The sequence below is a fragment of the Coregonus clupeaformis genome, chromosome 18 (assembly GCF_020615455.1).
Source record: "Coregonus clupeaformis isolate EN_2021a chromosome 18, ASM2061545v1, whole genome shotgun sequence".
NCBI classification, from domain to species: domain Eukaryota; kingdom Metazoa; phylum Chordata; class Actinopteri; order Salmoniformes; family Salmonidae; genus Coregonus; species Coregonus clupeaformis.
In genome coordinates, this window is record NC_059209.1 from 55,265,374 (window position 1) to 55,284,446 (window position 19,073).

General features: G+C 44.4%; 2 protein-coding genes across 6 annotated transcripts in view; one reads left to right on the top strand and one right to left on the bottom strand.

Moving 5' to 3' along the window:
* Positions 1-14,402, bottom strand: part of LOC121550488 (citron rho-interacting kinase) — a 76,181-nt gene extending 61,779 nt beyond the window's left edge. For all 4 annotated transcript variants that reach the window (XM_041862759.2, XM_041862756.2, XM_041862758.2 and 1 more), the window contains exon 1: positions 14,036-14,402. The gene's annotated coding sequence lies outside the window, so the exon portion shown is untranslated. The remainder of the gene's footprint in view (positions 1-14,035) is intronic.
* Positions 6,375-10,002, top strand: LOC121550490. 2 transcript variants are annotated; one of them, XM_041862760.2, is made up of 2 exons: positions 6,375-9,426; positions 9,586-10,002. In XM_041862760.2, the coding sequence occupies exon 1, from the start codon at positions 7,927-7,929 to the stop codon at positions 8,995-8,997; it is 1,071 nt and encodes a 356-aa protein (XP_041718694.1). In that variant the 5' UTR covers positions 6,375-7,926; the 3' UTR covers positions 8,998-9,426; positions 9,586-10,002. Both variants share the same exon structure in this region, with proteins under 2 accessions (XP_041718694.1, XP_041718695.1).
* Positions 14,403-19,073: the final 4,671 nt, after the last annotated feature.

The following is a 19,073-nucleotide window of genomic DNA, read 5'->3' on the forward strand; positions in this document are numbered from 1 at the left end:
TAAGAACCCTCTGCGGCCATGTGAAATTGGGGTTGTGAAGGGCTAACCACGGGATACCCAAGACTACAGGGTAAGCAGGAGACTCAATAATCATAAAGGTGATCTGCTCAACATGTGTCTCCTGCGTAATCATGGTGACTGGTACAGTAACTTCCTTAACCAACCCGGACCCTAATGGTCGACTATCTAGTGCTCTGATGGGGAGTGGAATGGTTAGGGGAACCAATTAAATGCCTTGACGGTGTGCAAATGCCCTGTCCATAAAATTCCCAGCTGCGCCTGAATCGACTAGCGCCTTACACTGGGAACCTACCAAGTGATCTGGAAGATCACCAGAGCGGCACTTTCGCTGTCCTCCTGCACTCTCTCGACTGGCGGCTCCCCCCAGCTCCATCTGCTTGGGGTCAGAGTCGTCCGGAGTGGGAACAGGCAGACCCCTACCAGGACGTCCTCTGGCTGCTAGCAGATTGTCCAGCCGGATGGCCATGTCCACCAGTTGGGAGAACGATAGCATGGCATCCCGGCAGGCTAGCTCCCGTCGAACGTCCTCCCTTAGGTGGCACCGGAAATGGTCTATCAGGGCCCGATCGTTCCACCCGGACCCCGCTGCCAGCGTCCGGAACTCCAGTGCGTAGTCCTGAGCGGTCCTTGTTCCCTGCCTTAGATTAACCAGTCGTTCGCCCGCCTCTCGACCCTCAGGCGGGTGATCAAAAACGGTCCGAAAGAGGCGAGCAAACTCCCCGTTGTTCTCCAACGTGGTACCTCCCTCGTTCCATACCGCGTTGGCCCACTCCAGGGCTCCACCACAAAGGCAGGAAACGAGGATGGATACCTTCTCCCACTCCCGGGGCTCCGGCCTGATGCTGGAGAAATACAACTCCAGTTGGAGTAGGAATCCCTTACATCGCGCTGCAGTCCCGTCAAACGCCGGTGGCCGGGATATCTGGATCCCTCCCAGGGCTGGGGTGTAGGTGGCTGGATCCGGTTGACCAGCTGGTCTCGATAGATCAGATTGTCGACTCTCCAGGCATTCTACCACCTGAAGAACCCGATCCATCGCTTCCCCCAAGCTGGCCAACATCGAGGAATGCTCCTGGACGCTTGCCACAACTCCAGGCATGCGGTCTTCTCCTGCTGACTCATATCAGATCAGGTGAGTGATTCTGTGACGAGGTGTGAAAGAAGGAGTCAGGCGCAGGAGGTAAAATACCGAAGTCCAGAGTTTAATCCATTTGCGTAAATCAAACACCCCAAGCGTCAAACAAAACTGTACAGGGGAAAACATCCACCTTGGCAAATAACACAGTGAAATTTAGCTCAACTGAGCTCAAATCACTCACAAAGACAAGGGGAACAGAGGGAACACTTATACACATACTAATGAGGGGAATGAGCACCAGGTGTGTGTGATTGACAAGACATGACAAGTGGAGTGATGAGAATGGGATCGGCAGTAGCTAGTACTCCGGTGACGACGAACACCGAAGCCTGCCCGAACCAGGTGGGGGGGCAGCCTCGGCGGAAGTCGTGACAACCATGGTATATTGGCCATATACCACAAACACCCGAGGTGCCTTATTGCTAATATAACCTGGTTACCAATGTAATTAGAGCAGTAAAAATAAATGTTTTGTCATACCCATGGTATACGGTCTGATATACCACAGCTGTCAGCCAATCAGCATTCAGGGCTCGAACCACCCAGTTTATAATTTCAGATATTATAAGTTTCTAATTTTGTCAGAAAGTCATTTTCATTGCAAGTTAAAGTGTACTGTTAGGTAACTAGAGATTGTTAGCTTTCTGGCTCGCTAACTAACGTTACGTGCATGATCTATGTAGTAATATTATTACTCTGGTGGCACGAAGGGACAATCCACCTCACATCGCAGTCAACGTTCTTTTGGGTCTGGAGGCGGTAGGCAGGGTACTCACGCATCACTCCAGGTAACGAACACCCAAACGTGTTCAGAACCCTATTATTATAATAATTATTTTGTATATCAGAAAGCCATTTGCATTGCTAGTTATAGCCCAATGTTAGCTTTAGCAACCTGCAGATTCATGCATGGTGGCTAGCTATGACAATCAGTTTGTATTACTAGTACTGTATGGGTTGGGAATGATGGTACATTTTTTAGCTAGCTAGCTAGCTACATGTCTAAACAAAAGACTCCACTTTGCCAGATGATTACATGACCCATCAAGTTAGCCAGGTGTGTCTGGGGGTGATTACGGCCATCTACTGTATTTCATTAACATGTGTACATGTCTAGACAATAGTGACCCATCCACTTAGCTAGATGTGGCTGGGGGGTGGTTATAGCATTTTCTTTCACATGACCATCAATTTAGACAAGTGTGTCTGGGTAAGAATAATCTAATAATTATAAAATATTTTTACAAATATGCAAGTGTAACCATTTCACTGTACCGTTTACACCGTCTGCATCCTGTGCATGTGATTTTATTTGATATAGTAGTGTACCAGTTGGTAGAGCATGGCGTTTGCAACGCCAGGGTTGTGGGTTCGATTCCCACAGTTGGCCAGTATGAAAAAATTTATGCACTCACTAACTGTAAGTCGCTCTGATAAGAGCGTCTGCTAAATTACTAAAATGTAAACGTAAATACCAGAGATGGTAATGTGAAGAACAACATGACCTGCACCAAAGTCAGATTAGGATATAGGCCAAGGTCTAGATAAAGTGTATTTTTACCACTACTTTTTGCTTCTACTTTTACCACTTTTAGTCTTTAAATCTTTGGTTGTTTACTACACTACTCACTCTGTTTAGCACATGGCCTCACATGTGAATCCTTAAAGAGATGGGTGGGGCTAAGGCTTAAGAGGGTGTGAACAATGCTGAATGGGTGTAGACAAAGAAGAGCTCTCCAGTAGGTGTACCAAAACATTCAACAACAAAAATAAATAAATAAAATAAAATTGTATTGGTCACATACACATATTTAGCAGAAGTTATTGCGGGTGTAGCGAAATGCTTGTGTTCCTAGCTCCAACAGTGCAGTAGTATCTAACAATTCACAACAATACACACAAATCTAAAAGTAAAAGAATTATGAAATATATAAATATTAGGCATTGACAAAAATACAGTAGACCAGAGTATATACATATGAAATGAGTAAAGCAGTATGTAAACATTATTAAAGTGACTAGTGTTCCATTATTAAAGTGACCAGTGATTCCATGTCTATGTACATAGGGCAGCAGCCTCTAAGGTGCAGGGTTGAGTAACCAGGTGGTAGCCGGTTAGTGATGGCTATTTAACAGTCTGATGGCCTTGAGATAGAAGCTGTTTTTCAGTCTCTCGGTCCCAGCTTTGATGCAGCTGTACTGACCTGGCCTTCAGGATGATAGCGGGGTGGCTCGGGTGGTTGATGTCCTTGATGATCTTTTTGGCCTTCCTGTGATATCGGGTGCTGTAAGTGTCCTGGAGGGCAGGGAGTGTGCCCCTGGTGATGCGTTGGGCAGACCGCACCACCCTCTGGAGAGCATTGCGGTTGCGAGCAGTGCAGTTGCCGTACCATGCGGTGATACAGCCCAACGGGATGCTTTCAATTATGCATCTGTAAAAGTTGTGAGGGTCTTAGGGGCCAAGCCAAATGGAGGTGTTGTTTCCTACCTTCACCACCTGGGGGCAGCCCGTAAGGAAGTCCAGGACCCAGTTGCACAGCTTGATAATGAGCTTGGAGGGTACTATGGTGTTGAAGGCTGAGCTATAGTCAATGAACAGCATTCTTACATATGTATTCCTCTTGTCCAGATGGGATAGGGCAGTGTGCAGTGCGATGGCGATTGCATCGTCTTTGGATCTATTGGGGCCGTATGCAAATTGTAGTGGGTCTAGGGTGTCAGGTAAGGTGGAGGTGATATGATCCTTAACTAGCCTCTCAAAGCACTTCATGATGACAGAAGTGAGTGCTACGGGGCGATAGTCATTTAGTTCAGCTCCTTTGCTTTCTTGGGTACAGGAACAATGGTGGACATATTGAAGCAAGTGGGGACAGCAGACTGGGACAGTGAGAGATTTAATATGTCTGTAAACACTCCAGCCAGCTGGTCTGCGCATGCTCTGAGGACGCGGCTAGGGATGCCGTCTGGGCCGGCTGCCTTGCGAATGCTAACACGCTTAAATGTCTTACTCATGTCGGCCACGGAGAACGAGAGCCCACAGTCCTTGGGAGTGGGCCGTGTCAGTGGCACTGTATTATCCTCAAAGAGGGCGAAGAAGGTGTTTAGCTTGTCCGGGAGCAAGACATCGGTGTCCGCGACGTGGCTGGTTTTCCCTTTGTAATCCGTGATTGTCTGTAGACCCTGCCACATAAGTCTTGTGTCTGAGCCGTTGAATTGCGACTCCACTTTGTCTCTGTACTGACATTTTGCCTGTTTGATTGCCTTACGAAGGGAATAACTAGACTGTTTGTATTCAACCATATTCCCAGTCACCTTGACGTGGTTAAATGCGGTGGTTTACGCTTTTAGTTTTGCGCGAATGCTGCCATCTATCCACGGTTTTTGGTTTGGGTAGGTTTTAATAGTCACTGTGGGAACAACATCCCCTATACACTTCCTGATGAACTCAGTCACCGTGTCCGTGTATACGTCAATGTTATTCTCAGAGGCAACCCGGAACATATCCCGGTCCGCGTGATCAAAACAATCTTGAAGCATGGATTTCAATTGGTCAGACCAGCGTTGAATAGACCTTAGCACGGGTACTTTCTGTTTGAGTTTCTGCCTATAGGAAGGGAGGATTAGGATGGAGTCGTGATCTGATTTGCCGAAGGGAGGGTGGGGGAGGGCCTTGTAGCCATCCCGGAAGGGGGAGTAACAATGGTTGGGAAGTTTCAAGGGCCATTTTCAAGGGCCATTTTCTCAAAAGTGGGGTTACAAGTTTATCAACTTTCAAAGCACAATTCCTTTCCCATTGTTCCTCAACTGCAGTGTATGATACACTATTTTCTAGCGCTGAGTCTCTACTTTTATCCAATGTAAAAAAAATAAAAAATATTTAAATGTTACTACATAAGACCGAATCGATGTGGTGAGTCACGTATTGTAGAGGGCCACAGAGAGATATGCTTTCACCTGTCCAGTGCAATCAAATCAGTACAGGTGAAGGAAATTAGAAATAAAGTTACGATTAAACTTCAGATTTCTCTTTGTGGTTTCCCAGGGTCTTCTCATGCACCCAGGTGTGGTTTCCGGGACAGGGGATTTATCATTGAGCAGCTGGAGAAGGAGGCTCAGAGGACTCTAATGCCTTCTCTCAAGATTGGGACAAGCTGTGCCCCAGTCCTTCTCTCCTTCCTGAGGAGTCTAACTGATGAGTAAGTCCCATGTCTTTCTCCAACCTCACATACAACAACTCTGAATTTACAATCATAATGCGCCTTCTAACCACAAATGTGATTTCAACCACTACACCTACCCCTAACCATCACCTTAACCATACCCCTACCTCTACCCCTAAATGAATAACAAAATGTCTCATGTACTTAATGGCTTACTCAAATACACTTGACTCCCTAACTCAACATTAAAATATGCAACTAAAATATGTTTCCTTTCTTTTATTTTCTCTAGCCAGTGATTCAGCATGGCAGGAAGAATAACATGTCTCTGCAGTTTCCACATACGTTTCTGGTCAAAGTAACGCACTATATAGGAGCAGGTGTCATGGAATAGCTTGATTGAATATTACTCTGTTTGTTGGCCATAGCTGACGTTTGAGCAGCTCTCCATGCTGTGTCTTGAAGATTGTTAAGGTCGTGAACCAGACGACCCTGCGCATTCTGCTACCAGTGCTGGCTCGTATCATGGGGGTGAACCTGAGGAGTGGGGCGACCTCCCCAGAATCCCAGCACTCTCTGACAGGGTCTGAGGACTCCTTAGACTGTCTGGATGAGCGGGAGAAAAGGCTGATGATTAGTGAGATGAACTACTGGACCAAGGAAAGGAGGAGGAATAGCAGGGCAGGGTGCTGCCAAAACTCTGCTCGCCGAACCAAACAACCATGCTACTCTCCTAAGAGGTATGTTCACAGCAATATTTCAACTTATTGATTCCGAGGCTTTTATCCCTGACCCATTCTTATCATCAATTGGAATTAACACCTTGTATTTTTATGTTCTGATCAGAAATGTTGCACCAGAGGGGTGGGTCTTGGGTAAGCCATTATAAAGTAAACTATGAATAAAGAGATCAGGTACAGTACATGTTTTTCAGAAATAATCAAATTCTGATATCGTACAAACATCAAAATCATGTTAAAAATCGTGTTATTTGATTTTGGGCTTCTATGCATGGCATAAGTGATGTTTGTGTGTGTATCTTCAAGGTGCCAGACCTGGTTGCAGAGCTCGCCTGAAACTGGAGAGGCTACCCTCATGGAGGAGCCTCTGAAGGCTCTCTTTGGAGTAACAGATGAAAGCCTCCTGATGTCCTTGGCTAAGGGCCACTCCAACCTCGCCTCCTCCAGCTCCTTCCAGTTGAGCTGTGCTATTGCGGGGGAGGTAGTACACCAGCTTAACTCTGGCCGCTCAGTGGCCATTCAGGCCAGCCTATGGAGTTGCCCCCCTTTGGACAGTCAGGATATGGCAGCAGGCAGGGAGGTCATTTGTGTAGCCTCGGTGCAGATCCTGGCCGAGCTACAGAGCCAAAGATCTGAGCCAGAGTGGATAGGGTTTATCGAGCCCCTCATGGACCCTGTGACCGACGATGTGCTGGATGCCATTGTTGGCCCTATGGAAAAAATGGCACAGGACTTCAACATCCTATTGGATCTGGCCAAGAAGATGAAAATCTTAGGGTCTCAATTTCTGACCAAACTTCAATGTGACCTTGATGTTGAATGTCAATCTGGGAAAGAAGAGACCACTCACTTTCTCAAGGAGACTGGATCCTCTACTAGTGTGGTGGCCAGAAAGCTTCAGACCCTCTCTAGCCCAGACTTCCAGTCTAAAGCACTCAAGGTTGTGAGCAACATCCTTACAAGGAAAGTCAGCAGCTCTTCTGGCGTGGCATTTGCCTCTAGGCTTTCTAGTGCTGTTTCCAGTCTGACTGAGGCTCCCCTGAATACCAGCTGCACAGCCTTGACATCTGTAACTTCCACTGCCACAGTGATTAATAAGACATTTGTGGGAAGCATGGAGACGATAGCATCATTTGAAGGCACATGTGAAGCAGGTGATTGGCCAGTTCCTCTAAATGAGCACAAGACAGGGTCTTCACAGAAGATAGCCTTTTCTGCAGCCCACACACTCTATGGTCGTATATAAGCAAAGCTGAGGGACCTTTTAACTCTATCCACTCGAGATGATGGTGTGGCTAAGGATGCTTCTCTTCAGGAGTTTTCAGACAATGTGGAAAAGGCTGTTTCAACTGGTGAGGTCCAGTTACCCAGCACCAAACTTGATAGAGTACCCAGTGAGAGCCAACCAATACCAGCTCTCTGTCTCTCTGATCTGGATACCAATAATCAAGAAGTTCTCAGCAGTCTTGTTTCCATCTACAAGTCACAGTTATCAAAAGTGGACAGTAAATCGTTGGTCATTGTGAGTTCATCTGATGAGTCCCTGGAAGCTTGTAGGTTTGTTGATGGTGTCCTATCCAAGCTTGATGCCTATACCATATACCAGTCACCCTCACCCGATGAAGACTTGAGTGTGAGTCTTCAATATTCTCAACTGAGCTCAGAACAGAGTGTCAGAATCACACAGTCATCTACTAGTCTGATTCAGAGCATTAAGAACATCTCTAGCAAGGACTTTAAGACTCAGGCAAAAGAGGCAGTGAGTAAAGTGCTGACAAGATCCAGTCATTCCTTTATTACACAGATCAGCAATACTAGTCTTCAGGAAAGTCCTTAGGGTAGCTTATTATCTGGCTTGCCATCAGAGATGGCCTTCATGTCCTCTCAGAATACAGCTTCTGTATTAGTGGAAACCTTTGTCAAAGGCATGGCGACTATTATCCATAACAATGAGTCCACTGACACTATTTGGCCAACAGAATCTGTGCTACTGGAAAGAAGTGGGAGAGTTTTGCAGTCCTCCCTCGTTGGCTCCCAACTGGATGATACTGAATTTAGTATTAAAATATCAGAGGAGAAGCTTTGGTCAATGGCTAAGACCATCTGCGTCGGTATGAAGAAGACGCTTAAGAATTTCTTCACAGGGTTGAAGCCATCCAGATCCGAAAGAACAGAAAATGCTTCTTCCAAAGAGACCCTTGGGGAAATCCTGGTTGCTATCCAGAGTGAAATATCAAACTTAGGGCGAAATAAGTTTTCCAGGGAGCTCCTTCAGATCAATGACATGGTAGGAACTATGCTGAAGGAGGTTAAGAAAAGCAAGGATGACAGTGAACAAGTCTGCCAAGACATCCCTAGAACATGTTCATCTTTGTCCATTTCTTCAAAGGGTCATTGTTCCTTATCCAGGTCTTCAAAGGGTCCAAGATCAAAGTGTGAGCTAGAGATCAACCTCCCTGGCACTCCCATCCCTGACGAGGTTCCTGATGATTTGACCTTCCCCATCGTAAGGAGCTCCTGCATCGACACCAGGGACTCTATAATGCCAGGGTTTTCTACGAGTGACCTAAGGACAAAGATGATGACACACACAGATGAAGCCCTGCATCGTAACAGTCCAAGGACTGACAGTAGCCGACCATCGAGTGCCAAAGCCTCTCTTCGATTCTTCACTCCCTCTTGCACCAGCAAGGGAACCTCTTTGGTACCAAAGGGGGTTGGGATTGACATGGAAGAGAAAGAAGTCCCCAGCAGCTCTGGCCATCTGAGGGAGCTCTTAATCACCTCAGACATCAGCAGTGCCACTGCATTCCCTCTGCAGTCCTTGATGGACTCCGGCAAAGATGATTTCATCTGTTTGGTCACCATACTGGTAATAAGGTTGCTATCGAAGATCGGGCCCTCAGCCCTAGATGGACCCAACAGGCAGCAGACATGACAGCAATATTTCAACAGCTCATCAGACAAGTTCTGTCTGAGTTCTGTGCTGCATCCGGATTCTCCAGGACACAGGCATACCCTCAGGACCTGCACATCCACACAGTGTCCAGGGGTATACATAAAAACCTACTGGAGGTGTCTGGCTCTTATAACACCCTCCAAGCAGCTATGGCCTCCCAGGATTCTGAATTTGACAGTTCCTGGTAAAATCATTGACCCAGCAGCTGGTGCAGGGATGCAAGGAGGCGTCAAGACCAGCTTCTGCTGCAACAAACCCAGCAGACCAGGCTGAGACAGAGATGAGGGCTGAGTAGAAAGCAAAAAGGTGCTTCCTTCTCATTTTAGCGTTCCAAAAGAGGAAACAAAAATGACTGCCATTCAGTCCAGGACCAGACTGAGATTCCCTCTACTGATGGACATTGCATAGGTAAGGATGTTTTAGAGCTCTGCTATAGCTTGAAGTTTTGTTTAGGTGTGTTAGAAACATAGAGTAGGTCTAGTACACTTATAGCACTGTTATTTTTCAAAGTTATTATATTTCTTTCTCTCTCACCCCTAACCCCACCCCTTTATCTTGTGTTTCTAGGCCCCCACATTGGAGCTCATGATGCTGAATCTCCAGTTGGAGATGTTTCTCTTTCCATCTCTCATCCTATCAAAAAACGCTCCTCATCAGGGTCTTCTCAGCAATGATAAAACCCTTCAAGGGCTCCTCCAGGAAGACCCTGTAACCTGTTACACTGTATGAAGAAATACTTTCGTAACAGCAAGACTTTTGACAAGAGGAATCTCTCCATGTCTACCCTTTAAAGTCTATTTGATCAAATGCATGCAAACTATTTTACAAGAGTTTGACATGTTTTGGATGATTGGTAGCACTGAAGCAGCTTTTCTCACATACTCTCTGGTCAGAAAGTGGAAGAGAAATCCACTTGTTCCCCCATGGTTTCAAACACATTTGTTGGCCAGTTGTTGAGCTGGCAGGGCTTCAACCTCAGCTTGACTCTATTACAATAAAGTTGGTGCGTAGCCAGTCAGATAACCAGATGCTCTCTATTCATTTAGTTAGAGTGATAAGAGCTTATTAACAGCAAAGGGAAAACACATTGAGGAGAATTTGAGATCTGCAGCTAGATCAACTCTCTGTGATGTTTTCTGTGGGTTGAATAATGTGGGGTATGAGTCAGTCCTGTTGCAGAGGAGGAGAGATAAGTTGCATCCCAGTCATGGTGTTGCTCTACATTCAGACTGCAGGGTGACCAGGGGCTACTGGGACTACTATAATATATGGGCTGTAGGTGGCAGTGAATCACTAACCTGTTGCAAATGTACAGGTAACTGCCTAAATAAATGAGGGATACAAAGTATATTAGAAACAGGTGCTTCCACACAGGTGTGGTTCCTGAGTTAATTAAGCAATTAACATCCCATCATGCTTAGGGTTATGTATAAATATGTCCAGTTGCTTATTCTTTTGGCTGCCATGGCTAGAAGAAAAGATCTCAGTGACTTTGAAAGAGAGGTCTCAAAGGAGCATAGGGGGTTTAAAGGGTGTGTGTGTGTGTGTGTGTGTGTGTGTGTGTGTGTATGTGTATGTGTGTGTGTGTGTGTGTGTGTGTATGTGTGTCTCAGTCACCAGATCTCAACCCAATTGAACACTTGTGGGAGATTCTGGAGCGATGCCTGAGACAGTGTTTTCCACCACCATCAACAAAACACCAAATGATGGAATTTCTCATGGAAAAATTGTGTCGCATCCCTCCAATAGACTTCCAGTCACTTGTAGAATCTATGCCAAGGCGCACTGAAGCTGTTCTGGTGGCTCGTGGTGGCACAACACCCTATTAAGACACTTTATGTTGGTGTTCCTTTATTTTGTCAGTTACCTGTATCTCTGTACTATGGGTGGGAATACTTTGGAACAGATTCTCAAAATTAAAATAACTTAGAGCTGATTTGCAGGTGTTTTTACAGTCTTTTACAGATTCTGTCAAGCTCCCAGTTCTAGTTCCCCTATCTAGACCTATCAGATCCAATCCCTAAACTCTAAAATGGACAAGGATTGTTTTCTATAGCTAAATCCCTGGTCACGACAACAGCAACTCAGTGAACCTGATACCATATGGGTACAATCATTCGTACCTCAGACTCTTTACAAAGGAACTATTAGATGTAGAGACATCACACAAAGAGGATCACAGAACAGATAAGGGGTCTTTTGGAAATGACACTTGAGGATATGGGAGAGCTAGAGCAGCAGAGCTCTCCTCTCATCACGACTCACATTAACATGCATGGATTTGCGCTAGAGAGCAAATACACTACCTGACTGTATCTGCTCACTGCCTTCAGCCCTTTCTCTTTCTCCAAGTCACATTTCACACTGTTCGGTGCCGTCTCCTGTCTACAGGTAAACACAAGTGCAAATAAACAAATTCCTCTCTTGCCAATTCCTCTTGCCTTACACTTATGTCATTATATGGATACTCCGTAAATCTAGTACATTTATTCCATGGCCAAAAGTATGTGGATTCGGCTATTTCAGCCACACCCGTTGCTGACAGGTGTGTAAAATTGAGCACACAGCCATGCAATTTCCATAGACAAACATTGGCAGTAGAATGGCCCGTACTGAAGAGCTCAGTGACTTTCAACGTGGCACCATCATAGGATGCCACCTTTCCAACAAGTCAGCTCACCACATTTCTGCCCTGCTAGAGCTGCCCTGGTCAACTGTAAGTGCTGTTATTGTAAAGTGGAAACGTCTAGGAGCAACAATGGCTCAGCCGTGAAGCGGTAGGCCACACAAGCTCACAAGCTCACAAGCTCACAGCGTCTGTTCTTGGTTGCAACACTCACTACCGAGTTCCAAACTCTGGAGCAGTGGAAATGCGTTCTCTGCAGTAATGAATCACGCTTCACCATCTGGCAGTCCGACGGACAAATCTGGGTTTGGCGGATGCCAGAAGAACGCTACCTGCCCGAATGCATAGTGCCAACTGTAAAGTTTGGTGGAGGAGGAATAATGGTCTGGAGCTGTTTTTCATGGTTCGGGCTAGGCCCCTTAGTTCCAGTGAAGGGACATTTTAACTCTACAGTGTACAATGACATTCTAGACGATTCTGTGCTTCCAAATTTGTGGCAAACCCAGGCCCTTTCCTGTTTCAGCATGACAATGCCCCCGTGCACAAAGCGAGGTCCATACAGAAAAGGTTTGTCGAGATCGGTGTTGAAGAACTTGACTGGCCTGCACAGAGCCCTGACCTCAACCCCATCGAACACTGTTGGGATGAATTGGAACGCCGACTGCGAGCCAGGCCTAATCGGCCAACATCAGTGCCCAACCTCACTAATGCTCTTGTGGCTGAATGGAAGCAAGTCCTCGCAGCAATGTTCCAACATATAGTGGAAAGCCTTCCCAGAAGAGTGGTTGCTGTTATAGAAGCAAAGGGGGGACCAACTCTATATTAATGCCCATGATTTTGGAATGAGATGTTCGATGAGGAGGTGTCCACATACTGTTGGCCATGTAGTGTACTTTATCCTTAATATGTACACTCTTAGAAAAAAGGGTTACAAAAGAGTTCTTCGGCTTTCCCCATAGGAGAACCCTTTTTGGGTTCCATGTAGAAATGTTTGTAGAATCCTTTTTTTGTAGAACCCTTTTTGTAGAACCCTTTTTTCCAAGAGTGTAGATAAGCCCCTTGCTCAGTCCACTCCATTTAGCCCTCTATGCCCCATTGGGAACACGAATAAACCCAACCATATCTGTCCCTAGTTAGACCCCTCCCTATACAAACCACGTTTCTGTCTTTGATAGGAACTTAGTCCATTGAAAATCTTTACACGTCCAGTGTATCTGAGTAAGATATACAGTACTATACCTTCATAAGCCACCTCAGTGTAAGACAGAGTGGAAAGGCAGATATTTCATAGTAATCATCATATATTTTTTTATGATGATTACTTTAAAGCAAGGCATGGTGAGGGGTATTGTAACAAGACTACAGACTTGAATATCAACATTTATTCTGAACCACTATCATTAATATGTATGCATTGTAATCAAATTGAATGTTGGCCAGATAAAGAAACAGGAGCTACCTCCTCTTTTCACCTGCTCTGAGAGGTACCTGAGGGAGGGGAGAGATAGAGACAGGGGTGAAACATTGTTTCCCTAGAAATACATTTTCTCTCAACATAGACTTGATTGATCATTTCCAACATTTCAGCACTTCTTTTTTTGTTACAGAATCTATTTTTTGCCACACAGGCCTATCTATGCACACATTTCCCTAACAATAACTCACCAAGTGCCTTAACAATGGCAACTATCTCAGGACACAAATCAACGTTTTGTGGCACACAATTTGTAGCGAACAATTCATGTGATTCACAATCAAACTCTCAAGAGAGATGATTCTTTGTTCTACCACGCTTCGATATAACAAGGACAATAAATACACAGTGCCTAGATTCTGTTTTCCAACATGAACTTCCTACATCAAATTCTAGGCAAAAGAAAGCCATCAGGAAAAAAGTGAGCTTAAACACTGATATTTTCAAAATCCTTTGAAGGAAACAGTACATGGATGTGAGAGCTGTGATTCCCCTAAGATGTTGATGGAGATCTACTGAGAGTGGACAGAGGAGATGCTATGAGAGGGGAGATGCTACTGCACACCGTTGCCTGAAGAAGATGGGTAAACAAAGAAAACCATGTAATGTTAACACAGCATCTCAGAGTCGTGACAATAGAAGACTCTGCTCTCCCACTGATGGAGCAGGCACCTGTGCTATACCGCTATCACATCTGACTGAAACTCCACTGACAATAGCATAACCACAAATCAATCAACGTGAACAACATGCTGAGATGGGCAAACAAAAGCAGAGCACTTGCAGTTTAGAGGTTCTGCACACACAGTCTTGTTGTTACACACAGTCTTGTTGTTACACACAGTCTTTGTTGTCACTGTCAGTGCTATCAATCCCACCCTGTTATTAGTGAAAGATTCCTTCAGAGCAGTACTTACTCAGACCTGGCCAGTGCTGTCAGTGCCTTGCTGAAGAACCACCTTAGAGGGGGCACCTCCTCACCCAGAAAGCCCAATCATGTGGGGTCTTGCTGGGCAGCCACCGGCCAGTACGGGGGACTCGCTGGTTCATCAAAACTGGGGATGTCATCTTCACTGTAGAGAGTAGAGCCAAATGAAAAGGAGGGAAGAGCTTTGGCAGGAGAGAGAGATGTGAGCAGTGAGAGCGAGGGAAGATTAGCACACAGAGAGATAAAGTGGAGAGAGGGAGGGAATGGAGGAGAGAGGGAAACTGCATTGAAGAGTAATGCAGTAGACCAGCGAAAACCCAATCACGCAGGGAAAATCTCGCTTCCCCACTCTCTATTTTTTTCTCTCTCTCTTGCTCACCATCTCTCTCTCTCTCTCTCTTGCTCACCATCTCTCTCTCTCTCTCTCTCTCTCTCTCTCTCTCTCTCTCTCTCTCTCTCTCTCTCTCTCTCTCTCTCTCTCTCTCTCTCTCTCTCTCTCTCTCTCTCTCTCTCTCTCTCTCTCTCTCTCTCTCTCTCTCTCTCTCTCTCTCTCTCTCTCTCCTTCTCCCCACACTGCAATAGATTACGCTAATCACAGTAATAGATGCAGCCTGAGTCACTGCCTAAACTGTGTGTTCTCTTCTGCATAACACATGCATTTCAGTAACAACCACTCTACAGAGACCCCAGCTCTTTTCAGACTTCAAACACAGTGATCTGTTACCTAACACAGTCTCTCCTATCACACTGCACTGCCATCAAATGTCCAATTTAGTGGAAGGCAAAGTGGTCCTGTAACTGATGACTGTTTCTTTGCAATAGCTAAATCTAAAGCTACAAGTTCTCCACACACCTGTCCACACCTGCTCCAAATCAACTCCAAATGATAAATACATGAATGCACTTCAATGCCAAGCTGTTTAGACATGCATTTGAGCTGTGTTAGTAATTCTACAGAAGTCAGTGAGGAAGCAAATTCATCACATATAGATGATCCCTATGTCACAGTCAGGCTGGTTGGCCTTTCTAACACTGTATCAATGCTGAGATGAGCCAAACAGACACATACACGCACATGTGAGCAGAAGCACACACACACAAGCACATACACTCACACACACAACAGACATCGCACTGGGGCCTCTGAGATCCCAGCTTGGGAACAGATGGCAGGACCTGTCCTGGTAAGCAACACTCCATCACAGCAGTAGAGATATGAAACAGCTTGGCAAGTCCAGGTAACCAATCAATGGTTATGACCCTGTCAACCACCAGAACACAACTCCGCATTCATATTGCAGGCTACTATTGTTGTTATGAGTCTATGCAATCATTCATTGATTTTAGTTCTTAAAGTGAAGAATTGTTTGAAATGAACTTTCAAATCAAATTGGATGTGGAGCGAAGTAGGAAATAAGTAGGCTATAAACTTGCATCATGCATGAGTGGGGAAAATGGACCAGCAAACAAATCACAAACAATGACTTTGACTTTGTTTCTGTTGAGTGTTTACTCAGCTAAGATGAAAGCAAAACATTGGAGGCATGCTTTGTCTTATGAGCCGAGAATATAATTGCATCAGACTCCCAATGGTTCAGTCAAGCAGCCGTCTCAATCTGAACAGAAATCTGGGTCTGCAAGAAAGCAAATCCAGTAAGAACCCTCAATTACTGATTTCTCGGAGCGGACTTCTGCTATTACAGCATGAGGTCATGCTCTAAGTCTACGAAAACAGTACATTTGTCTTTGGACTAGGCTGAGAACCAAAATACTGAACAGTGCTGTCCCCTAAGGAATACCATGCTATGCCATTTGATGTTTGTGCATGTATTGTATATATAGACCTGCAGAACCAATCAGTGTTCTCTAAACATCTCTTGAGATCCTTTTAAGTGCAACTAATTGTTAGGATTTAGATATAGAACCCACTTTTGGCTCAAAAGCATTGCGTAATGCAGTGTGTTGCCAGAGGGACATGATCAACAGCCTTACTGCTGTATCTCCACTTCCATCTGATCTAACTGCAGCTAAAACCTGCCAATCTGCCTCCTGATGACGTCTCTCTAAAAGGCCATTCAACCTAAGGAAACACAAAAAACTGTTACAATTCATTACGCAGTCAAACACATCACATAATTTTCACATAAGTATGACATTTTGTGCCATTTCTATAGTAGTTCATAGAGATAAATGCATGCAATGGTTTAAATGTACAGTATAGTAAAGTTAGCTAATTAGGTTAGGACAATTCTAAACATTTGTCAGCAGATCTTGGATTACACTCCTCTCCAAAACACATCAATGTGAAATTGGTTATGGTTTCGTAGAGAGAATATGAGGATGGGTAGAGGCTTTTGCAGAGGCTTTTTGCTGATGTTACCTAGCAACAAGGTATTGTACGTACCTAAGGCCATTCACAGCTTAATATCGAAGGAGGAGAATAATGAGAGTTTCATCACAATTCACTGAGCTTGTATAAATGATCCTTCAGACTGGATTTCTCTGTTGCTAGAGTACAGATGGGGATTCTTAATCCAGGGGAAATGACACTCCACAAAGCACAATCAATTAAATCTATATTCCACTCATCTTTATAACAATGTGTCACATACTTTTTTCAAGACATTGTGACTTCTCATGCACAATGAATGCTGAATTTCAGGGACATTAGGAGGACAGAAGTTGAATGAAAGCTCTAAGCAAAGCTCAATAAGGCTGTAAGACTGTAAGAAGGCTGTAAGACTGTAAGATGATTAATCGGGGAGAGTGGTAACCAATGGGGGCAGAACACGCTGAGGCTCTCCTAGAGAAAATACCAGTGATTAAATATTGCCCTCCATTGGTACAAAAATGAAATGACATTACAGGCTATAACACATGATGGTTTATGTAAGGGAAGAGTTCTTAAAGAGGAACACTGCTGCAGTCTGGAGGTGAGTGCCTCTTCATCAAAAGTGACTCTTACATAACTGGAGTCTGGAAGATCACCCTTGCATTGGCTGAAATGTAGAGAACAGGCAGCACACTGACAGGCAGACACAGTGTCAGACCAGAGCAGGCCTGCAGTATGACTAAGGCAGATGTTACATAAGTGTTCTCTTCTCACCTAGTAGAAAATATTTACTGTTAACCAGTGGCCGAAAAAGTACCCAAATGTCATTCTTGAGTAAAAGTAAAAGTGAAAGTCACCCAGTAAAATACGACTTGAGTAAAAGTCTAAAAGTATTTGGTTTTAAATATACTTAAGTTTCAAAAGTACACTACCAGTCAAAAGTTTGGACACACCCAAGGTTTTTCTTTATTTTTACTACTTTTTACATTGTATAATAATAGTGAAGATATCAAAACTATGAAATAACACATATGGAATGATGTAGTAACCAAAAAAGTGTTAAAGAAATAAAAATATATTTTAAATTTGAGATTTTTCAAATAGCCACCCTTTGCCTTGATGACAGCTTTGCACACTCTTGGCATTCTCTCAACCAGCTTCATGAGGTAGTCGCCTGGAATGCATTTCAATTAACAGGTGTGCCTTCTTAAAAGTTAATTTGTGGAATTTCTTTCCTTCTTAATGCGTTTGAGCCAATCAGTTGTGTTGTGACAAGGTAGGGGGGTATACAGAAGATAACCCTATTTGGTAAAAGATCAAGTCCATATTATGGCAAGAACAGCTTAAATAAGCAAAGAGAAATGACAGTCCATCATTACTTTAAGACATGAAGGTCAGTCAATACGGAACATTTCAAGAACTTTGAAAGTTTCTTCAAGTGCAGTCGCAAAAACCATCAAGCGCTATGATGAAACTGGCTCTCATGAGGACCACCACAGAAATGGAAGACCCAGAGTTACCTCTGCTGCAGATGATAAGTTCATTAGAGTTACCAGCCTCAGAAATTGCAGCCCAAATAAATGCTTCACAGTTCAAGTCACAGACACATCTCAACTTCAACTGTTCAGAGGGGACTGTGTGAATCAGGCCTTCACGGTCGAATTGCTGCAAAGAAACCACTACTAAAGGACACCAATAAGAAGAAGAGACCTGCTTGGGCCAAGAAACACGAGCAATGGACATTAGACCGGTGGAACTTTGTGCTCTGGTCTGGAGTCCAAATTTGAGATTTTTGGTTCCAACCGCTGTGTCTTTGTGATACGCGGTGTGGGTGAACGGGTGCTTTTCTGGTGACACTGTCTGTGATTTATTTAGAATTCAAGGCACACTGCATCAGATGACCTGGCCTTCACAATCCCAATTGAGATGGTTTGGGATGAGTCGGACGGCAGAGTGAAGGAAAAGCAGCCAACAAGTGCTAAGCATATGTGGGAACTCCTTCAAGACTGTTGGAAAAGCATTCCAGGTGAAGCTGGTTGAGAGAATGCCAAGAGTGTGCAAAGCTGTCATCAAGGCAAAGGGTGGCTATTTGAAAAATCTCAAATGTAAAATATATTTTTATTTGTTTAACACTTTTTTGGTTACTACATCATTCCATATGTGTTATTTCATAGTTTTGATATCTTCACTATTATTATACAATGTAAAAAGTAATAAATACAGTAGGTAGGGAAAGAAGGCAAGCTACTTACTGTACTAACCAGTGAGCTGAGTCTGTGATGGAGATACCATATCTTCTCCACAGAGAGCGCCATTGCTCTGCCATATACGCAGGTTTTCATTTATTGGGATGAATCTTGTCCTGGAGGCAGCTCTGCAGAGTGGTCATTAGCTGGCCTAGCCACAAAGTAATACAATCTGAATTTAAACATAACCCTAACCACAGTACTAACCTTGTGCCTAACCCTAACCTTAAGTTAAGACCAAAAAGTTGTTTTCATACAATCTTTACAATATGGCCAATTATGACTTTGCGGCTGGCCCATCTAGCGGAAACCGCTCTGTCTTCAGGACAAGATTAATAACAATAAACGTCAACCTGCGCCATATACACTGAGTGTAAAAAACATTAGGAACACCTTCCTAATATTGAGTTGCAGCCCCTTTTGCCCTCAGAATTCGTCGGGGCATGTAC